General features: G+C 44.6%; 1 protein-coding gene across 7 annotated transcripts in view; it reads left to right on the top strand.

Annotated features, from left to right (window-relative positions):
* LOC110522742 (protein MON2 homolog) overlaps positions 1 to 21,258 on the top strand; it is a 57,917-nt gene extending 36,659 nt beyond the window's left edge. For 3 of the 7 annotated variants that reach the window (XM_036969112.1, XM_036969111.1, XM_036969117.1), the window contains 15 exons: positions 346 to 521; positions 1,014 to 1,176; positions 1,576 to 1,869; positions 2,130 to 2,328; positions 2,551 to 3,200; positions 3,608 to 3,751; positions 4,795 to 4,812; positions 5,594 to 5,722; positions 6,707 to 6,897; positions 7,127 to 7,187; positions 7,291 to 7,414; positions 7,823 to 8,030; positions 9,872 to 9,907; positions 12,854 to 12,936; positions 20,516 to 21,258. In XM_036969112.1, coding sequence (XP_036825007.1) covers positions 346 to 521; positions 1,014 to 1,176; positions 1,576 to 1,869; positions 2,130 to 2,328; positions 2,551 to 3,200; positions 3,608 to 3,751; positions 4,795 to 4,812; positions 5,594 to 5,722; positions 6,707 to 6,897; positions 7,127 to 7,187; positions 7,291 to 7,414; positions 7,823 to 8,030; positions 9,872 to 9,907; positions 12,854 to 12,936; positions 20,516 to 20,679 — 2,640 coding nt within the window. In that variant the 3' untranslated portion in view covers positions 20,680 to 21,258. The remainder of the gene's footprint in view (positions 1 to 345; positions 522 to 1,013; positions 1,177 to 1,575; positions 1,870 to 2,129; positions 2,329 to 2,550; positions 3,201 to 3,607; positions 3,752 to 4,794; positions 4,813 to 5,593; positions 5,723 to 6,706; positions 6,898 to 7,126; positions 7,188 to 7,290; positions 7,415 to 7,822; positions 8,031 to 9,871; positions 9,908 to 12,853; positions 12,937 to 20,515) is intronic. The other 4 variants (XM_036969115.1, XM_036969114.1, XM_036969113.1 and 1 more) reach the window with 3 other exon arrangements.
* The last annotated feature ends 2,273 nt before the right edge of the window (positions 21,259 to 23,531 follow it).

Below are 23,531 nucleotides of genomic sequence, written 5' to 3'. Positions count from 1 at the left end.
AAGTTGGAAGACTGTTACAATGCAATGGAAGGTGATATGACTAGCTATTAGTGCGCTTCACCATGCCAACCCACCCACACATAGTTGGCATGTTTAGATCTTAAGGCCACTCCCTGCCCTCTTTCTTCCTCTCTGTCCCCATCTCTCTCTCTCTCTCTCTCTCTCACGCTCTGGCAATTCCATTTTAATTTATTGGCATGGGAAACATGTTTAATAAACAGGTGTGAAATAAACAGTAAACATTACAGAGTTTCAAAGGAATGGAGACCTTTAAATAAACGTAAATATGGATTGTATTTACAATGGTGTTTGTTCTTCACTGGTTGCCCTCTGTCCCTCTGTCAGAGGCTGCAGCTCCTGTTGTTGAACCCGCTGAAGGAGCTGTCCAACGTGCTCCATGCAGACATCCGTCAGAAGCAGCTGGAGAGCGTGCTGCAGATCCTCCAGAGCCAAGGGGACAGTCTGGGGCCCGGCTGGCCCTTAGTGCTGGGCGTAATAGGGGCCATCCGCAACGACCAGGGGTGAGAGAGCGAGCGAGGGAGGGATGAAAGTATAGATGGGAAGAGGGATACCATTGAAGCATGCAGAGATGATGTACTTCTTTACTATTTTAGCAGTAGTAACGCTTAGAGGTAATGTTACTTTTTGGGTGACCCGACCAAATGTGAGTTATAGATCTGTCATTTTCATTGAAAGCAAGTCTAAGAAGCTGTAGATCGGTTCTATATGTGCTATTGCTATGTTTCCCGTTCTTAAGTTTTGTTTGAGCGTCTCTTAATTTTAGTTTTGTACGTCTTCAAACAGCTGAAAATAAGAATTTGTGTTCTTAAGAAGATATTTCAGTGGTTTAGATTGTACAATGATTCTCTGCACTATGCATTGCTTGTTTTGTCACATAAAATGAAATGAGGAAAACAATTTTATTTATTTTAGCAGCCAGGAAATGGCAGAGTGATTTCTGCGTAGTGCACCTTTAATTGATCTCGCCTGCTGTATTTCCTCCTGTACCCCAGAGAGTCATTGATCCGAACAGCCTTCCAGTGCCTGCAGTTGGTGGTGACTGACTTCCTCCCCACCATGCCTTGCGCGTGCCTCCAGATCGTAGTGGACGTAGCTGGCAGCTTCGGCCTCCAGAACCAGGAGCTCAACATCAGCCTCACCTCCATAGGACTCCTGGTGAGACTGAACACACAATGACTAACGCTAACCCTAACTCAACATCAGCCTCACCTCCATAGGACTCCTGGTGAGACTGAACACACAATGACTAACGCTAACCCTAACTCAACATCAGCCTCACCTCCATAGGACTCCTGGTGAGACCGAACACACAATGACTAACGCTAACCCTAACTCAACATCAGCCTCACCTCCATAGGATTCCTGGTACGACCGCAGTATGTGGCATATATTGTTTTATATCCTATATAGTATTGAGTTTGTTGATACTGTTATAATTGCTGTTGTGTTCCCCCATGGTATTACTTTTCTAGTATTTCAACAATGATTTTTGAAAGTGACTGTCTGCTAGTGATTTCAGTCAACCTCTCACCCTCCCCCTGTTTTCCCCCACAGTGGAACATCTCCGACTACTTCTTCCAGAGGGGCGAGGCCATCACCCAGGAACTAGAGAGGGAGGAGGCCGCGCTGCAGAAGCAGGCTCAGGAAAAGGGTGAGCCCTTGAACAGGCCCTTCCACCCGGCCCCTCCCTTCGACTGCCTGTGGCTGTGTCTGTACGCCAAGCTGGGCCAGCTGTGTGTGGATCCCCGGCCCGCCGTCAGGAAGAGCGCCGGTCAGACCATGTTCTCCACCATCGCTGCCCACGGCACCCTGCTGCAGCAGCCCACCTGGCACATCGTGGTCTGGAAGGTACCGTCTAGTCACTAACAGTAATCACATGAATGATGCATGGCTGTAGACTCCTATGGCATACTGGAAGCTATTCCATCGTTCAGTCACTGGCCATCGTCTATCAAGGAAACATGCGGTCAAATAGGATTGTACGTTTGGGATCTGTCAATTTGAACCTGGTCATACGTGATTAAGTCCTGCTGCTAATACTTGAAACCACCCAGTATGATTTTAACAAGCTTATTGGTCATCTGCCCTCTGGCGGTCCATAAAACCAGGTTCTGTTCCACCTGCTGGACTGTGTGAGGAAGTCTTCCACTACGGCCGATAAGGAAAAGATTGAGTCGGGGGGCGGGAACATCCTCATCCACCACTCACGGGACACAGCTGAGAAACAGTGGGCGGAGACCTGGGTGCTGACGCTGGCAGGGGTGGCTCGTATCTTCAACACCAGGAGATACCTGCTGCAGCAGCTAGGTGTGTGTGTCCCTGTCTGTGTGTGGTCATGTGTTTTTATTTCAAGCTTTTTTTCATTCATCTCTTATGTCTATACTCAATGACAGGAGGAGGAAGATTAGTGATTTATGGACAGTGCTCCTCCTCCTCATTACCCTGTCCCCACGCATATGCAAAATACTAATTTAATGAATAGGCCCCAATATTTTCCTCTTCTTACCTGGTTCTGTGTCCACTCCACAGGTGACTACTTCAAGGCGTGGGAGGTTCTGTTGGACCACATCCAGTCTGCTGCCCTCAGTAAGAACAGTGAGGTTTCCCTGGCCGCGCTCAAGTCCTTCCAGGAGATCCTTCAGATCGCCACACCCGTCAAGGACTCCGCCATGCCCACCGACGCTCTGGCTGCCATGGGTGTTCCCCCCGTCCTCATCGACCCCCTCAGCGCCCCGGGCCCCGGCAGACCCCTGCTGCGCTCCGACTCGATGCTGGAGAGGCTGACGAGCTACAACGGCGCCGAACTCCAGGCCCCTCCCCCAGGGGAGGAATCGGCACTGGAGGATGCGGCGCTGTGGTGGTCGGCGTGGAACACCTGGTACCGGACGGGCACAGACAGCACGAGGCCCCCTAGTGGCGGGACGGGGACAGACAGACCCTCCTTCGTCCCCAGCCAGCCCTTCCTGACAGCGTTAGTCCAGATCTTCCCTGCACTCTACCAGCACATAAAGACTGGCTTCAGCATGGAGGACCTGAGGAAACTGGGGGTGATCCTCCACGGGGCCGTGTCCATACCCATCAGCAGTGACGCCTCGCCCTTCATCCTGCCCTCTTACACCGAGGCTGTCCTCACCAGCCTGCAGGAGGCCGTGCTCACCGCGCTCGATGTGCTGCAGAAGGTGGGTGGGCCGCAGCACAAAAATGTTAACATTTTTATAGCCAAAGCCAATCCCCACACACACACACACACACACACACAGACACACACACACTTAAATGCTCTCAAAGTTCCCTTTTTATTAGATGGACACAGTTGCTATTCCTTTGTTGTCCTCTGTTATGGAAACTAGCACATTGATTTAAAGGGTCATTGTTCCTTTTCTCCTGACCTACTAATGGACAGTATGTGACTGTGTAGCATAACCTTGTTTAGCCTGATGGTAGTTAGCAGTTAGTGAGGTTCCCTGGTTCTAGTGAGGTCAGTAGTGAGTGAGGTTCCCTGGTTCTAGTGAGGTCAGTAGTGAGTGAGGTTCCCTGGTTCTAGTGAGGTCAGTAGTGAGTGAGGTTACTGTCTCTCTGTCTGCAGGCCATCTGTGTGGGCCCAGAGAACCTGCAGGTCATGTACCCAGCCATCTTTGAACAGCTGCTCCTTTTCGTCGAGTTCTCCTGCAAACCCCCCCAGTACGGCAAGATGGAAACCAAACATGTGGCCAACGCTAAATACAACCAGGTAATGAATCACAATCTGTCTCTCTCTGCCGACGCTTTGTGTGCAAGTCTGTCTCTCTCTCCTCGATACCTCAGATTTTTTCCATTGATGGAATGTTGAAACATTTCCTATCCCAGTCATCCGTTTCTTTCCAGGCTTTCTGAAAATGGTCACCCCCCCCCCCCCCCCCCCCCCCCCCCCCGTCTCGTGACATTAATTAAGCCCCTCCCCTTTCCTTTGTCTGGTCCTAATTTGCCCCGCTCCCATTGTTCTAATCAAAAGACACACAGCTAGGTCTTTTAAACCGCATCAGCAGCCATAAACTATCTCTCTTCTTTCTCTCTCTCATTCCCACCAGCCCCTCAGGCTGGCAGCACGCTAGCCCCTCAGGCTGGCAGCACGCTAGCCCCTCAGGCTGGCAGCACGCTAGCCCCTCAGGCTGGCAGCACGCTAGCCCCAGGTTACCTTTTTCCGGCTTTCGGCAGGTATCAGACCAAGTTCATAATTCTTCTCTTTTGAAGGACAAGTTGGATTCACTTAACTCGTACAACCCTTTTTCTTAAAGTAGGCTATTGGATGATACCTGCTTTGTTCACACTGAGTTTGTAACAGAAGGGAATCTTTAAAACAAAGCTAGGATCTCATCTCAGTGTTATCCTCACTTGTTTGTATTCTCACACTTACATAAAAAAAGCCTGTCAAACAGTTTGGTCTTTGATGAAATCATCTGGTGTAGCAGCTGCTGATGCAGTATGTTGTATTGATGAGTGGTTTTGATTTCATGGTGGTGGCTGAATCAGCTTTGCTAATTAATGCTATCGCTACTCTCACCAGTAAAAGCTCCAAGTCTGTCTGTCACTTGACCTGTCAGTCATTCATACTGTCAGTCAGTTTTGTTGTTCAATCAAACCATTAAGAAACATGATTGCCACTGTCAGTCAATTGGTCAGTGGCGACAAGTTGGTATAATAACACCAGGCACCAGCAAACAAGTTAACTCCAACCTTCTTCTCGTTGTTCTGTTTTTGTCGTACTATCCATCTACTCACTGGATCAACCTTTAGATCCAGCTGTTTACACCGGTGAGTTCCACCTCCCCCTTCAGCCTCCTTTAGTACTGTACTCAGCTGTGTTACTGTTCAATGGTCCCATCACTATTTCACCCACCGCATGCATGGTAAGACGTATTCTACTTCATCTCACTCCATGTTACCTACCTACCCCTATCTGTTCTGTCCGTCACTAAACAGTCCCTCCAGGATTTCGCTTGGATTTTTTGTGAAATTTGCAGGCCCAAATTCTTGATTTTGCTGCTGCAATTTGGACATTTTGCATGGCGATATGCAATGATGTTTTTGTCCGATTCGTCGCAACAATTCTGTCAAAGAGTTTGTTGACATGTGAGTTGATTGAACCATATTATGCAGTAAATGTCAGGTGAATTGTTGAAATTGCAAGCCCTCTTTGTGTTCTGTGGTCATGGATCAGTTCTATGTGATAATATTGCGATGGTTTGACTGTTTTATGCGGAAATAGTGCGACGATTGGTCAAATCTTCAAGGCCTCGAATAATATGCTGGGAATTGTTGATTTTGCTAAAAGAAAATGATCACGGAATCCTGAAGAGGCTGACTAACCAGTGGATATGCCGCTCTCTCTGAATCTACTACCTACCTCTCAAGTCCCATCCTCCTATCACTTATCTTACTGACTGTTTGTGTCGTGCTGTCCATATTTGCACATGTACAGTAGTTCTACAACAAGTTATATGGTTCTTTGCTCCTCTTAGTGTTTGAATGGAGGGATGTTTTCAGCTTTAGTTAACCCCCCCCCCCCTCTCTCTCTCTCTCTCTCTCTGTACAGGCCGAATGGGTTGCCTTAAACTACGTGCCCTTTGCTGAGAGGTCCCTGGAGATGGTGGTGGACCTCTACCACAAAACAGCCTGTCACAAAGCCGTCATCAACGAGAAAGTCCTACAGAACATCATCAAGGTGCTGTCTCCAACATCACCAAGACATGTTATTTTGTTTATACGTGTTCATGTAAAAGGAGTTGCTTGGAAACTTGAACTCCTAGTGCTGGTTCTGGTTGTGAAACTACTACTCCCTAATTTAAAGATTCTAAAAATCTTTCATATCTCCCATTAGTCTATCATACTCCAGTGACTAGTGTTTCTGTCATAAACAAGCTGCTCTTTGTCGTGGGAAACAACATCTCTTTACAAAGCTGTCAGGTGTTCCTCTATTGTTTCCTGTGGGTCAATGACATACCAAGTTGTTTCCCAACAAGCCCTGGTCTGGTGTGTGTGGGACGATCTGACTCCCATTATCTTCTTAAAGCAACTCCCAGAACTACTACTCTGCTACGACCTCATTCAAGTTTTTCTATGGATAGGTTCAAACCAACCCTCCTCTCCCTCTCCTGAGAACGGAGGTCATAGCCATAAAATCCTAACCTTTGGGAGGCCAGCTGTGTATGGAAAGAGGGAGCCGTTTCTGTTCCGTTGCTTATTCTTTCCCTGGTTTTGAGACTAAAATGCATAGACATCAATGGCTCAAGACATCATTGTTTAGATGTGTCTGTGATTGATTTTATACCTGCAGGTCTCTGCGTCATTAGTGAGTCACACACACAAGACCATCAGGAATAGGTTTTTTTCCCTCCTGCGCTAGCAGATCGAGCACCAGGCAAGTCTATACGTTGAAGACTCCTATTGTGTTTCCAACGCCACTTCCCCTCTCGTTACAGAGAATATGCTACACGTTATCTCAATCACACTACATCTAAATATTAACCTTTGTGATCTTAATTTCCCCATTACCCTCTCTCCTTTCCCCCATAGATCCTGAGGAAATAGCCTGGAAGTCGAGCCTAGGTGTTAGCTAATCCACTAGCAGACCTGTCAACCAGGCTGGTCCATACATTGAAGACTCCCATTGTGTTCCAACCCCACTATTTCTCTCCTTCCTCCACAGACCCTGCGGATGCCCCTGGGCCTAAAGTATGGGTGTCCATCAGAGAGCACGTGGAAGCTAGCTGTGTCATCCCTGCTCAAGGTGCTGTCCACCGGGCTGCCCGTGGCCCGTCAGCATGCCTCCTCTCGAAAGTTTGACACTATGTGGCCAGAGCTGGCCAATGCCTTCAAAGACTTCCTTTTCACCAAAAGGTAGGTACACCCTTTCTCAGACAGTTTGTAAAATATACGTGGAGCGATTTCTACATATTGCACCTTAAAATGTAATTTATTTATGTTAAAAAAAAAATTACGCACCTGAATGTTCCTAGGATTCTGGGGAAACAGGCATTGATTCAGTATTGACAAATAATGGAGGACTGGGTCTTGATTAGCCATAAAGCTGAAGCTCATTAATTGCGTTTCTGTTCCTGTTTTACAGCACACCTCCAGACAATGTGTCCATCCAGGAGTTCCAGAAGAATGAAGCCATTGACGTTGAGGTAAAAACCTGACCGACTGACCACATTTAAACCAATCTTTGAATTGTATTACTGCCTTCATACCTGCCAATCTCTGAGGTCTGTGTGTGTCCTCTCTCTATAGGTGGTGCAGTTGATCAGCACAGAGATCTTGCCGTTTGCCATCTTCATCCCCAAAGACTTTGTTGGCCAGATTATGGCCATGCTTAATAAAGGATCTATTCACTCACAGTCCTCCTCATTCACAGGTAAGGAAAGAACACTAGCTCTTATTCCAGTCCCTTTTGCTTTTCCCCTAATGATATGTTAACATAGTCCATACACTTCTGTTGGTTACAATGTATAATTTCAACATTTTATTAATGAATCTATAGTATATAATGTTCGTTAAGGGCTTGTAAGTCAGCATTTCACGGTAAGGTCTACCTACACCTGTTGTATTTGGAGCATGTGACAAATACAATTTGATTTGATCAAAAACACAGAAAAAAACTATTTTCTAGCATCCCTTCTGAAACTAAATGTTTTGTACGTTTCTCATTCTAGTTATTTAGTAGATGCTCTTATATCACAGTGACTTACAACAAGGGCATTCAAATAGGCATGACAACCACATATCACAATCTTTGGAAATACAACCATATTTCCCTCCACAGAGGCAGAGGTAGACGCACGGATGCGGGAGGAGTTCTCCAAAGTGTGTTTTGAGACGCTGCTCCAGTTCTCTTTCAGTAACAAGGTGTCCACGCCCCAGGAAGGCTACATCTCCCGCATGGCCCTCTCCGTGCTCCTCAAGAGGTCCCAAGACGTGTTGAGGCGCTACGTGGACAATGAAAGGCTGAGTGGACGCTGCCCACTGCCCAGGTGAGTCCACTTACATCACTCAAATTATTTCTAGAACAGGGATGGTGAGACCACGACCCCTGTAGAAGACGCACCAAAACTCAGCATATTTAGTGCTTTTATGCACATGTACTTGTGCTGAGAACTGGCATCAGTTTCTCCATCCATATTCCTCTAGTCTCATCATTTTTCTTCCCCCTAGTCTCTCTCGTCCTTTCTCTTTCCCCGTTTCTCTTTCGATCTCTTGGTATTCATACAGTGCCTTCGGAAAGTATTCAGGCCCCTTGACTTTTTCCACATTTTGTTAGGTTACAGCCTTATTCTAAAATGGAATAAATCATTTTTTCCCCCTCATCAAAGCAAAAACTGTTGTTTTTTTTAAATGTTTGCTAATTTATTAAATATGCATTTAAAAAAAAATCACATTTACATAAGTATTCCAACCCATTATTCAGTATTTTGTTGAAGCACCTTTGGCAACAATTACAGCCTCGGGTCTTCTTGGGTATGATGCTACAAGCTTGGCACACCTGTATTTGGGGATTTTCTCCCATTCTTCTCTGCAGATTATCTCAAGCTCTGTCAGGTTGGATGGGGAGCGTTGCTGCACAGCTATTTTCCGGTCTCTCCAGAGATGTTCGATTGGGTTCAAGTCCGGCCTCTTGCCGGGATCACGCAAGGACATTCAGAGACTTGTCCCAAAGCCACTCCTGCATTGTCTTGGCTGTGTGCTTAGGGTCATTGTCCTATTGGAAGGTGAACTTTTACCCCAGTCTGAGGTCCTGAGCGCTCTGGAGCAGGTTTATATCAATGATCTCTCTGTACTTTGCTCTGTTGATCTTTGCCTCGATCCTGACTAGTCTTTCAGTCCCTGCTGCTGAAAAACATTCCCACAGCATGATGCTGCCACCACCATGCTTCACTGTAGGGATGATGCTAGGTTCCCTCTAGACATGACGCTTGGAATTCAGGCCAAAGAGTTTAATCTTGGTTTTCTCAGATCATTTAATCTTGTTTCTCATGGTTTGAGAGTCTTTAGGTGCCTTTTGGCAATCTCCAAGCGGGCTGTCATGTGCCTTTTATTGAGAGATAAAGGAGATGGTTGTCCTTCTGGAAGGTTCTCCCATCTCCACAGAGGAACTCTAGATCTCTGTCAGAGTGACCATCGGGTTCTTGGTCACTTCCCTGACCGAGGCCCTTATCCCCTGATTGCTCAGTTTGGCCAGGCGGCCAGCTCTAGGAAGAGGATTGGTGGTTCCAAACTTCTTCCATTTAAGAATGATGGAGGCCACTGTGTTCTTGAGGACCTTCAATGCTGCAGACATTTTTTTGGTACCCTTCCCCAGATCTGTGCCTTGACACAATCCTACGGACAATTCCTTTGACCTCATGACTTGGTTTTTGCTCTGACATGCACTGTCAACTGTGGGACCTTATATAGACAGGTATGTGCCTTTCCAAATCATGTCAAATCAATTGAATTTACCACAGGTGGACTTCAATCAAGTTGTAGAAACATCTCAAGGATGATCAATGGAAACAGGATGCACCTGAGCTCAATTTAAATTCTCATAACGAAGGGTCTGAATACTTATGTACATGGTATTTCTTTTTTGTTTTTAATACATTTGCAAAAATTTGACATGAGGTATTGTGGAGTTTAATTTTTTTTTACATGTTTTATCCATTTTAGAATAAGGTTGTAACGTAACAAAATGTGGAAAACATCAAGGGCTCTGAATACTTTCCAAAGGCCCTGTATGGGGTAGATTCCCTGGTAGGTGTACTGTCATCCTAGAATGTGTTCTGTGTTTGTTTACCATGGTGGCATAGTGTAACAGTCTTTTCACTGTCTTCCATAGTGGACAGAGGATGAAGCTTGATTGCCAACTTCTCAGGTTAACAGCATAATTACATTTGCATCCTTCAGATACACACCTTTTTTCAAACTGCTCCTGTTCCTTTTCTATGTTTTTTTTCTCTATTACCTGAGCGAATTCCACACGGACTGATACAAATTATATACAGTGAGTATACAAAACATTAGGAATACCTGCTCTTTCCCTGACACAGACTGACCAGGTGAATCCAGGTTAAAGCTATGATCCCTTATTGATGTCAATCCACTTCAGTCAGTGTAATTGAAGGGGAGGATACAGGTTACATTTGTAATACTTGAGACATGGATTGTGTATGTGTGCCATTCAGAGGGTGAATGGGCAAGACAAAATATAAAAGTATTTAGTCAGCCACCAATTGTGCAAGTTCTCCCACTTAAAAAGATGAGAGGCCTGTAATTTTCATTATAGGTACGCTTCAACTATGACAGACAAAATGAGAAAAAAAATCCAGAAAATCACATTGTAGGATTTTTAATGAATTTATTTGCAAATTATGGTGGAAAATAAGTATTTGGTCACCTACATACAAGCAAGATTTCCTTCTCTCAGACCTGTAACTTCTTCTTTAAGAGGCTCCTCTGTCCTCCACTCATTACCTGTATTAATGGCACCTGTTTGAACTTGTTATCAGTATAAAAGACACCTGTCCACAACCTCAAACAGTCACACTCCAAACTCCACTATGGCCAAGACCAAAGAGCTGTCAAAGGACACCAGAAACAAAATTGTAGATGTTGATGATTTACTTACAGGAGAGTGAGACCAAATCATGGACGCTGGACAGAGTGGATTTCAGTTGTAACAAAAAGGCAGTTTATTGAGTCAAAAGATATCTTGTCCTACAGTTTTAACGTGCACAGACCTGATTCATATAACTCAAAATGGAGTTAGCTGAAAAAGGGCTTAGACAAAGGTTACAACAGTTTTTATACATAGAATGATGTAGGTGGAGTCTTGTTGTGTCGCCTTCTGAATGGTCCCGAAGGGTTGGAGGCGGATCTGCTCCAGCCAGAGCAGGAGCCCCCATGGTGCACAGCAGAATCTTCTGCTCTGGGCACCCGACCAGTAGAGGGGGGATGGAGTGTGTGTGTTTATGCAAGAAGGTATTTGTGTGTCAGGGGATCGTGAGGTAGGGAGAACTGAGAGGGGCAGTTTAAGGTTGGGGGTAGGGTGCTTCCTGTTTGGACAGGGGTGCGTGCAATGACTTGAGTCAAGCGGATAAGTTTGGCGCTGTATAATATATGAGCTATGTGTATGAATATATGTATATATGACATAGACCTGCACCAGGCTGGGAAGACTGAATCTGCAATAGGTAAGCAGCTTGGTTTGAAGAAATCAACTGTGGGAGCAATTATTAAGAAATGGAAGACATACAAGACCACTGATAATCTCCCTCGATCTGGGGCTCCACGCAAGATCTCACCCCGTGGGGTTAAAATGATCACAAGAACGGTGAGCAAAAATCCAGAACGACACAGGGGGACCTAGTGAATGACCTGCAGAGAGCTGGGACCAAAGTAACAAAGCCTACCATCAGTAACACACTACGCCGCCAGGGACTCAAATCCTGCAGTGCCAGACGTGTCCCCCTGCTTAAGCCAGTACATGTCCAGGCCCGTCTGAAGTTTGCTAGAGAGCATTTGGATGATCCAGAAGAAGATTGGGAGAATGTCATATGGTCAGATAAAACCAAAATATAACTTTTGGGTAAAAACTCAACTCGTCGTGTTTGGAGGACAAAGAATGCTGAGTTGCATCCAAAGAACACCATACCTACTGTGAAGCATGGAGGTGGAAACATCATGCTTTTGGGCTGTTTTTCTGCAAAGGGACCAGTACGACTGATCCGTGTAAAGGAAAGAATGAATGAGGCCATGTATCGTGAGATTTTGAGTGAAAACCTCCTTCCATCAGCAAGGGCATTGAAGATGAAACGTGGCTGGGTCTTTCAGCATGACAATGATCCCAAACACACCGCCCGGGCAACGAAGGAGTGGCTTCATAAGAAGCATTTCAAGGTCCTGGAGTGGCCTAGCCAGTCTCCAGATCTCAACCCCATAGAAAATCTTTGGAGGAAGTTGAAAGTCTGTGTTGCCCAGCAACAGCCCCAAAACATCACTGCTCTAGAGGATATCTGTATGGACGAATGGGCCAAAATACCAGCAACAGTGTGTGAAAACCTTGTGAAGAATTACAGAAAACGTTTGACCTCTGTCATTGCCAAGGGTATATAACAAAGTATTGAGAAACTTCTGTTATTGACCAAATACTTATTTTCCACCATAATTTGCAAATAAATTCATTAAAAATCCTACAATGTGATTTTCTGGACTTTTTTTTCTCATTTTGTCTGTCATAGGTGAAGTGTACCTTTGATGAAAATTACAGGCCTCTCTCATCTTTTTAAGTGGGAGAACTTGCACAATTGGTGGCTGACTAAATACTTTTTTGCCCCACTGTAAGTGTCTTTGAAGGGTGTATGGTAGTAGGTGCCAGGCGCATCGGTTTTTGTCAAGAACTGCAACACTGCCTGGTTTTTCGCACTCAACAGTTTCCTGTGTGTATCAAGAATGGTACACCACCCTAAGGACATCCAGCCAACTTGACACAACTGTGGGAAGCGTTGGAGTCAACATGGGCCAGCATCCCTGTGGAATGCTTTCGACACCTTGTAGAGTCCATTCCCCAATGAATTGAGGCTGTTCTGAGGGCAAAAGTGGGGGGGTGTAACTCAATATTAGGAAGGTATTCGGTATACTCAGTGTATATATTCATGCCTCCAGCTGCAAAAAGGGGTTTTCATTTAAAAAAATGTTTACCTATGATTTGTTTGTGAAGATTTGAAGGTTGGTTTGGTTGGTCATTGTATGTCCCCTTGTTTGGTTCTTTTTTTATGCACTACATGAATATGTATAATTATTCCATTCCTTTTATTTTTAGGCAACAAGTGACGGAAATCATCTTTGTCTTAAAAGCTATCAGCACTTTGATGGACTCACTTAAAAAGACCCAGCCAGAAAACGGTGAGTAGAAATCAACTACTTAGGAAACACACTGACACTTTCTTTACTATATCGAGCTCGGTTTCCATCCAATAGGCGACAGATTTTCATGCAAATATTCAAAAATCTGCATAAAAACATATGCGCATTTTCCCCCAACTTGTTCATATCAAATGTTATTTGTCACATGCTTCGTAAACAACAGGTGTAGACTAACAGTGACATGCTTACTTACGGCGGGCCCTTCCCAACAATGCAGGGAGAAAGAAAATATGTTAATAGAAAAATAAAACGCGTAATAATAAATCTACAATGATGAACTATAAATTGGCTATGTACACGGGTTACCAGTACCAAGTCGATGTACAATGTGACTGAGGTAGATATGCACATAACTAGGAATAAAGTGACTAGGCAACATGAAAGATAATAAACAGTAGCAGCAGCGTATGTGATGAGTCAAAAAAAGTTAGTGAAAAAATGGTAACTATTAGGTTAACTATTTAACTAAATACTACTTTTTGAGGATCTGAGGGCCAGATCGTTTGTCTCCTGAGGGTGAAGAGGTGTTATCGTGCCCTATTTACAATTGTGTTGGTGGGTATAGACCATGCTAGATCCTTAAGCCTCCAATAGCTTCCAACACTACTCAACAAACTGGATGCAGTCTATCACAGTGCCATCCGTTTTGTCACCAAAGCCCCATACACTACCCACCATTGCGACCTGTACGCTCTCGTTGGTTGGCCCTCGCTTCATACTCGTCGCCAAACCCACTGGCTACAGGTTATCTACAAGTCTCTGCTAGGTAAAGCCCCGCCTTATCTCAGCTCACTGGTTACCATAGCAGCACCCACTCGTAGCACGCGCTCCAGCAGGTATATCTCCCTGGTCACCCCCAAAGCCAATTCCTCCTTTGGTCATCTTTCCTTCCAGTTCTCTGCTGCCAATGACTGGAACGAACTGCAAAAATCTCTGAAGCTGGAGACTCATATCTCCCTCACTAGCTTTAAGCACCAGCTGTCAGAGCAGCTCACAGATCACTGCACCTGTACATAGCCCATATATCTACCTACCTCATCCCCATACTGTATTTATTTATTTATTTATTTATCTTGCTCCTTTGCGCCCCAGTATCTCTACTTGCACATTCATCTTCTGCACATCTACCATTCCAGTGTTTAATTTGCTATATTGTAATTACTTCGCCACCAGGGCCTATTTATTGCCTTAATTCCCATATCTTACCTCATTTGCACTCACTGTATATATAATTTTGTTTTCTTTGTTCTACTGTATTATTGACTGTATGTTTTTGTTTATTCCATGTGTAACTCTGTGTTGTATTGTGTCGAATTGCTATGCTTTATCTTGGCCAGGTCGCAGTTGCAAATGAGAACTTGTTCTCAACTAGCCTACCTGGTTAAATTTAGGTAAAATAATAATAAGCCGTCGGCATGCTTCAGTTCGGCTGGCGCCTAGCCAAACTTGGCTAACCGAACCGAATGAGTGTGTTTGCATGCTTCCTTAAAAGACCTTCGGTTGAAAAACAAGACAAAAGCGGCAATAGTGCTGTTTGTCTATTTTGAGACCCCGTAGTCAGAATTAATCTAAGATAGCTCAAGAAATCTGTCATTACAACTACCTAAATAAGATGTTTGGTGCAGTATTTTTCAATTAAAACATTTGCATGAAAATGAGTCGTCTCTCTTTGAATGACATCAAAGACTGATCAACAGTATGGATTCTTCACTAATCATCGACGATGGGGCGTAGACTTCGGCTTCGAACTCCGGCTTGTTTCCAGAAAAAATGTGTCCCCGAACAGCCGAAAAACCCCTCACCGAAGTCCAAAACGAACAAAAAAACATCACAAAATGTCCTCATAATATACAGTGCATTTGGAAAGAAATCAGACCCCTTCCCTATTTCCACATTTTGTTACGTTACAGCCTTATTCTAAAATTGATTAAATACATGTTTTTCCTCATCAATCAACACACAATACCCCATAATGACAAAGCGGAACATTTTTGCAAATGTATAAATAAAGTAAATATATCTTTACATAAGTATTAAGACCCTTTGCTTATGAGACTCGGAAATTTTGCTCAGGTGCATTCTGTTTCCATTGATCATCCTTGAGATATTTCTACAACTTGATTGGAGTCCACTTGTGGTAAATTCAATGGACATTATTTGGAAAGGCACACACCAGTCTATATAAGCTCCCACAGTTGACAGTGCATGTCAGGGCAAAAACCAAGCCATGAGGTCAAAGGAATTGTCCGTAGAGCTCCGAGACAGGATTGTGTCAAGACACAGATCTGGGGAAGGGTACCAAGACATGTCTGCAGCTTTGAAGGTCCCCAAGAACACAGTGGCCTCCATCATTCTTAAATGGGAGAAGTTTGGAACCACCAAGACTCTTCCTAGAGCTGGCAGCCTGGCCAAATTGAGCAATCGGGGGATAAGGGCCTTGGTCAGGGAGGTGACCAAGAACCCAATGGTTACTCTGACAGAGCTCTAGAGTTCCTCTGTGGAGATGGGAGAACCTTCCAGAAGGACAACCATCTCTGCAGCACCACCAAAAAGGCACTCTTCATTAAAAGGCACATGACAGCCCGCTTGGAGTTTGCCAAAAGGCACGTAAAGGACTCTCAAACCATGAGAAACAAGATTCTCCTGTCTGATGAAACCAAGATTGAACTCTTTGGCCTGAATGCCAAGCTTCACATCTGGAGGAAACCTGGCACCATCCCTACGGTGAAGCATGGTGGCAGCATCATGCTCACAGCCAAGACGATGTAGGAGTGGCTTCGGAACAAGTCTCTGAATGTCCTTGAGTGGCCCAGCTAGAGCCTGGACTTGAACCAGATCTGAGAGACCTGAAATAGCTGTGCAGCTGTAAGGATGGAACGTAACAAAATATTGAAAAAGTGAAGGAGTCTGAATACTTTCTGAATGCACTGTATGCATGAACTCTACCGAACTGTTTTTGCTGGGAAGTATGCGGACGCCTTTAGTGATACCGAGAAACTTGAAGCACTCGGCCCGTTCCACTACAGCCCGTCGACGTAAATGGGTGCGTGCTCAACCCTCCGTTTCCCGTAGCCCACGATCAGATCCTTTGTCTTGTTGAGGGAGAGGTTGTTGTCCTGACCTCCTTCCTCCCTGTAGGCTGTCTCATCATTGCCAGTGATCAGGCCTAACATTGTTGTGTCGTCAGCAACTTAATGATGGTGTTGAAGTCGTGCACAGCCACGCAGTCATGAGTGAACAGGGAGTACAGGGGGTGACTAAGCACGCACCCCTGCGGGCCCCCAATTGCAGTGGGAGGTGTTCAGTCTAGCTTGGTGATGAGCTTGAAGGGAACTATGGTATTGAAAGCTGAGCTGTAGTTGATGAACAGCATTGTCACATAGGTGTTCCTCTTGTCCATTTGGGAGAAAGCAGTGAGGAGTGCAATAGAGATTTGTCATCTGTGGAACGATTGGAGTGGGTCCAGGGTTTCTGGTATGATGGTGTTGATGTGAGCCATAACCAGCCTTTCAAAGCATTTAATGGCTACAGATGTGAGTGCTATGGGGCGGTAGTCAATTAGCCAGGTTTTTGCCGTTCTTGGGCACAGGGACTATGGTGGTCTGATTGAAACATGTAGGTATTAGACTGGTTCAGAGAGAGGTTGGAAATGTCAGTGAAGAAACATTCCAGCTGGTCAGCGCATGCTCCGAGTACTCATCCTGGTAATCCGGCTGGGTTTCCCTTTGTAATCCTTGATAGTTTGCAAGCCCTACCACATCCGACAAGCGCCGGTGTAGTAGGATTCGATCTTAACCCTGTGTTGACGCTTTGCCTGTTTGATGGCTCGTCGGAGGACGTAGCAGGATTTCTTATAAGCGTCTGGATTAGTGTCCCGCTCCTTGAAAGTGTCAGCTCTCGCATGCAGCTCAGTGCGGATGTTACCAATAATCCATGGCTTCTGGTTGGTACGGTCACTGTGGGGACGACGTCGTCAATGCACTTATTAATGAATCCGGTGACTGATGTGGTAAACTCCTCATGCCTTCGGATGAATCCCGGAACATATTCCAGTCGTTGCTAGCGAAACAGTACTGTAGTTTAGCATTCGCTTCATCGGACCACTTCTGTACTGGGCACATGTTAGCTTTGTATGTGTTTCTGTGTGTGGAGCAAAGGTGTTTTGGAGTAAAAGATGTCACCTGTGCCTCTAGTTGCGCAGGTGACAGGCTGGTAGAAATTAGGTAAAATGGATTTCAGTTTCCCTCATTAAAACCCCCGGCCAATAGGAGCGCCGCCTCTGGATCAGCATTTTCTTGTTTGCTTATGGCCCTATACAGCACGTTGACTGCGGTCTTAGTGCCAGTATCGGTTTGTGGTAGTAAAATAGACGGCTACAAAAAATAGTAAATACACTGCTCAAAAAAATAAAGGGAACACTAAAATAACACATCCTAGATCTGAATGAATGAAATATTCTTATTAAATACTTTTTTCTTTACATAGTTGAATGTGCTGACAACAAAATCACACAAAAATGATCAATGGAAATCAAATTTATCAACCCATGGAGGTCTGGATTTGGAGTCACACTCAAAATTAAAGTGGAAAACCACACTACAGGCTGATCCAACTTTGATGTCATGTCCTTAAAAACAAGTCAAAATGAGGCTCAGTAGTGTGTGTGGCCTCCACGTACCTGTATGACCTCCCTACAACGCCTGGGCATGCTCCTGATGAGGTGGCGGATGGTCTCCTGAGGGATCTCCTCCCAGACCTGGACTAAAGCATCCGCCAACTCCTGGACAGTCTGCGGTGCAACGTGGCGTTGGTGGATGGAGTGAGACATGATGTCCCAGATGTGCTCAATTGGATTTAGGTCTGGGGAACGGGCAGGCCAGTCCATAGCATCAATGCCTTCCTCTTGCAGGAACTGCTGACACACTCCAGCCACATGAGGTCTAGCATTGTCTTGCATTAGGAGGAACCCAGGGCCAACCGCACCAGCATATGGTTGGGGCGGCAGGGTAGCCTAGTGGTTAGAGCGTTGGACTAGTAACCGGAAAGTTGCGAGTTCAAACCCCCGAGCTGACAAGGTACAAATCTGTCGTTCTGCCCCTGAACAGGCAGTTAACCCACTGTTCCCAGGCCGTCATTGAAAATAAGAATTTGTTCTTAACTGACTTGCCTGGTTAAATAAAGGTAAAATAAAAATAAAAAAAATAAATGGTCTCACAAGGGGTCTGAGGATCTCCTCTCGGTACCTAATGGCAGTCAGGCTACCTCTGGCGAGCACATGGAGGGCTGTGCGGCCCCCCAAAGAAATGCTACCCCACACCATGACTGACCCACCGCCAAACCGGTCATGCTGGAGGATGTTGCAGGCAGCAGAACGTTCTCCACGGCGTCTCCAGACTCTGTCACGTGCTCAGTGTGAACCTGCTTTCATCTGTGAAGAGCACAGGGCGCCAGTGGCGAATTTGCCAATCTTGGTGTTCTCTGGCAAATGCCAAACGTCCTGCACGGTGTTGGGCTGTAAGCACAACCCCCACCTGTGGACATCGGGCCCTCATACCACCCTCATGGAGTCTGTTTCTGACCGTTTGAGCAGACATATGCACATTTGTGGCCTGCTGGAGGTCATTTTGCAGGGCTCTGGCAGTGCTCCTCCTGCTCCTCCTTGCACAAAGGCGGAGGTAGCGGTCCTGCTGCTGGGTTGTCGCCCTCCTACGGCCTCCTCCACGTCTCCTGATGTACTGGCCTGACTCCTGGTAGCGCCTCCATGCTTTGGACACTACGCTGACCTTCTTGCCACAGCTTGCATTGATGTGCCATCCTGGATGAGCTACACTACCTGAGCCAGTTGTGTGGGTTGTAGACTCTGTCTCGTGCTACCACTAGAGTGAAAGCACCGCCAGCATTCAAAAGTGACCAAAACATTAGCCAGGAAGCATAGGAACTGAGAAGTGGTCTGTGGTCACCACCTGCAGAACCACTCCTTTATTGGGGGTGTCTTGCTAATTGCCTATAATTTCCACCTGTTGTCTATTCCATTTGCACAATAGCATGTGACATTTATTGTCAATCAGTGTTGCTACCTAAGTGGACAGTTTGATTTCACAGAAGTGTGATTGACATTGTGTTGTTTAAGTGTTCCCTTAATTTTTTTGAGCAGTGTAGTATGGTCTACAGTTTATCATGGGGTGTTCTCATGAGTCTGAAGACTTCCTTAATATTAGAGATTGCGCACTAGCTGCTGTTAAGACACCCCTGCTCTTGAGCTTACTCAACGCTGCCGTTCTGTCTTGCTGATGCATATAAAGCCCAGCTAGATGTATTTTGTCCTTGTTCAACCACAACTCTACAGTTCTTATGTTGCTGATCAAATTCTGTGCATTTAATGCACATAAAAACACTTTTGCGGTTAAATTCCCATGTACCGAATAAAGAATACAAGTTAAATGGGTTTCCATCACATTTTCAACTCTACTGATGGTTTTGTAAAAATGAAATTGTTATATAGGGAATGTGCCCACTCTGGTCTTGGCGCATGTACACTTGCCAACAGCTGGCAGATACAGTGTGGGTAGGTTTGCCTACATGATGAGATTATTATGGACAAAAGAGGGAGATTATTTTAATTTTTCAAACAGTAGCCAAGCATCGATCATCATGTCACCAGAATAAGACCCTCAATATTTATTGGAAGGAGCATCAAGCTCATCGTGCACTTTTACCACCCGTTGAAGTTCATCATACCTTATTTCATCTGCAGCCTAATAAACTGCATGCTTTCCTGAGTCGTAGTCGGACGACCACACAAGATGTCATCGCGTGACTTCCAAGTTTACTTTCGATATGATGGTTATTATATAAATATTTGCAGATAAAGATGATTCCACTACCATTTTTTCACATAATTAATTTTACAGACACATAAAGATCCCGCCTTGTCTAGCGTATTTAGTTTTGTCGACATTTGGAAAGTTTGCCTTTCGTGAAATGTTTTATCCGAAATGTACTTTAATCACATAATAAGGTTGGATGGAAACCTGGTTTCAATCATTATTAATTTGTGTCACAGTACAATGGGGAATGTTTGCAAATGCAATTTATATCTGATTTGTATGTACCCTGTTAGGTCAATTTACAATGTTTGATTTTTGGAATCAGAGGCAAAAGTAAGGCATTCAAAGTGCCCTTGAGGTTGTTTATAACCTCATTTATCCAGACAAAAAGTCATTTATATTTCCCTCTGGCTTTCCATAAAAATAATGATTTATTTAATTGCTTTCTCTCTCACATCTGTCTCTGTGGCTCTCTCCTTTTCCCCTCCTCTCCCTTCCTTCTCCCTCTGCGTCTTCTTCCCTTTCCTCTTCTCCTCTGCCATCCTCTCCATTCCACTCCTCCCGTCTTCTCCTCTGCCCTCCTCTTCTCTCCTTCTCTTCTCACTCCTCTGTCCACCTTCCTCTCCTCTGCCCTCCTTCCTTTCCTATCCCCACATTGCATCTCTTCTGCCTTTCTCTTTCCCCACCGCATTGCGTGTGTGTGTGTGTGTGTGTGTATGTGTGTCCTACAGTGGATGGGACCACGTGGGCCCAGGTCATTGCACTGTATCCTACCCTGGTGGAGTGCATCACCTGCTCCTCCTCTGAGGTCAGCTCAGCGCTGAAGGAGGCCATGGGGCCCTTCAAAGACTTTATGCAGCCCCCTGTCTCCAGAGTACAAAACGGAGAGTCCTGACTGTTCCAACCCCTTTTTATAATGAAGGAATTCATAATGAATGTGTCCTCCTGAGACCCAAACACGCACTTCTTCACACAAGTGGATGGAAGGATAGACGGACGGACTCTTTTACTTCATATGAGCCCATCTAACAGACAGTAACCAGTGGCAACTGAGCTCCCCCGGCAACTGCTCGGTCCACAACGACAACTCTGACTTGCTACACACGACATCATCAATGTATGCTTCTAATACACGCTGGTTGATACCACCTCTCATTCTGACTGGCTGGACTTGTGTATTAACTGCTACAGTAAGACAATTGCAGTGTTTCCGTTTGTTTTATTTTGATTTATTGAATAGAGTCGATGTACAGTGTGTGGTTAGTGATGTAATTAAGAAAAAACTAAAAGTACTGAGGCTATATGGACCTTTAAAAAGATTGAGAGGGGGAAAGATGATTACCTTTTGTGAAGTTTTTAACATCTAGGATTTTATTCCAAATCTTACTGTAACATTCCATGTGATATTTTAGCTGACCTGAGAAGGGTACTTGTCTGTATAAAATAAATGGGAGAGTTCTACAAGCAATTAAATGATTTCTGTGTGTGCCTCAGTGATGTCCTGTCCTTAACCCTGTAATTGACTTGTATGTTGCTCTGTGTCATTTTCTTAAGCATCTGGGATTGTGGCAGAGCTTGCTGACTTGAGTGTAGAAAATACATTTCCCACAATCCTAAACGACTAACCTCCTGAATAATTTTTCGGGAAATGACATATCAGAGGAATACTGATGAATGAGTGTCATGGCCATAGAATGAGGACTTAGAATACTAGAAGGTCAGGGAGATGGTCAACCATGGTTTGCCAGTGATGTGATAAGATATTGTGTAAAATAATGAATATGAAAAATATATCTGCACTGTATGTTTGTTAGCTAGCTAGTCAGACAGTTTTAGATGAATAATTCCATAATTAGAAATATCAACTGCAAATATGCCTACATTCCATTCAAACAATGCTGTCAATCTACAGCCATACACTGGCTCAAATCAGTTGTCTAAGTCCTATCACCAAGTTGTAAATGCAACAAGTCCTGATATTGTATCATATAACACGCAATGCTTTCCAAGAAAGACCATAAAAGTTTACGTTTTTTGTTTACCATATTTTAGAATCTATTTTTACAGAAAATGTGTATAAAACCTGTATAAACTGTATGGGATTGACAATATGACAATATTTTAGGTTGACAATAATTCTATCAGACACATTTTTGATATTACTTTTATTTTTCTGCATAAGTAAATCAGGATTGTGCCTCTACTGCCTTCATTCCAATGAGACTGGTTTGGATTTCTCCCTAACCAATATGGCTGCCATTTTCAGTCCTTTCTGGAACTTTGAGGGTTTATGACAAAGCCCCCTCTAGTAATTTAATAGTATAATGCTATGTATAAAACTGCACATTTTCTCTGTTCCCCGAGCCAAAAACAATAAGATATCCCTTCTGGAATGTAGCCATATTATCGTGCAACGCAAGAATTATATTTGGTTGCGACCATGTACCTTCTTCACGGTAACAGTCGCGCAAGGCTTGTGAAGTCTTCCATTCTTGCGACAAACTGGATCTTGAGGTTAGGTCATATGAGGGAAACGACCGCAGGTTGTCTGGTGCACAGGGGAAAGGGGAGGAGTAGACTGGGGGAGGTCTTGGGCGGGGTTTCCCCTCATATTTCAACTCTGCCCATGATACGACCGTCTGCTCACTGCTCAGGAGATCAGATGAACATAACCAGCCCCAAGCGCCTGGAACCGTACGTATCAGTTCGGAATTATAGAAGAAAAATGTATTCGTTATATTTGGCGGTTGTGATTTCTTCTATTTCAGTGTGTTTCTATCGGCATTTGACCATGTACTGGCTGAGGTAGTAGTTTGTGCTGTTGGTTGGGTTATGACATTTCCCGCTATGGAGATGACTGCGCAAGCTACTGCCTTGCCAGTGCTGGTATTCGACTTCAAGCCGAGGATGTTCCTGTTTATTTGCTTTAAAAGGTAAATCTAAATATATGATGTTAATGTTATAACAGCTACGTTGTTACAATGGAGCTGTGAAAGTAGTCTAGCCGCTGTATTGTTACATTGTTGCAACATTCCTTCCGTTTTGTCTTGGCTATGAAGGTTCCAGAAGTGGCAGCAGGTTTTTAACTCAAATAAAATGCTATTCAAGGGGGGAAAGCTGCCTGTGTGTAATTTTGAGCATTTCACATTTCATCGATTTAAAAAAATATAAATTATTTGGTTGCATTTTTAAAATGTGATATTATCTAGGCTGCCGTGAATGCATTTCCTGCAAAAATAGATACTCATTAGATACTCATTTTCAATAAAGGTTGATTGTACACCAGGGATAAATATGTGAAGCAAATAAGTATTTTTATATATACAGCTATTTGGTTTTACCCTTAGGCAAAGTGCTGCGTCTCTCTTCAATCTGGAAAGCATGTATGATGGGTGATGGATAGTGCTGTTGCTATGAAGAGAGAGCGAGTTGTGACGTGGCTCCTCTACTGCCCACTGGTAAAACTGGCCTGCTACAGCCTACAGACAGCCAGTCAGGCTAGGTATATGGCTAACCATGACGTCCTTTGTTGATGTTTAGCATACGTTAAGTCACTGGTGAGTGGTAGCTATACTCCAACACGTGACACCTTATTGTACGTAAACGTCTAAAGGCAGTTGGCCAATTTTAGCCAAGGCACGTTGATAGAAAAATGTGCAGCGTTATACCGTGTTGTTCCTTTGGCACAACTGACTGACCTCGTAGTCTGATGACTCAATTAAATCATCATCAGATGTGCCACAGACA

Source organism: Oncorhynchus mykiss, chromosome 30 (assembly GCF_013265735.2).
Source record: "Oncorhynchus mykiss isolate Arlee chromosome 30, USDA_OmykA_1.1, whole genome shotgun sequence".
In the NCBI taxonomy this organism is placed as follows: Eukaryota; Metazoa; Chordata; class Actinopteri; order Salmoniformes; family Salmonidae; genus Oncorhynchus; species Oncorhynchus mykiss.
The sequence above is the reverse complement of the archived record's forward strand: the minus strand, read 5'-3'. Positions and strand labels throughout refer to the sequence as shown.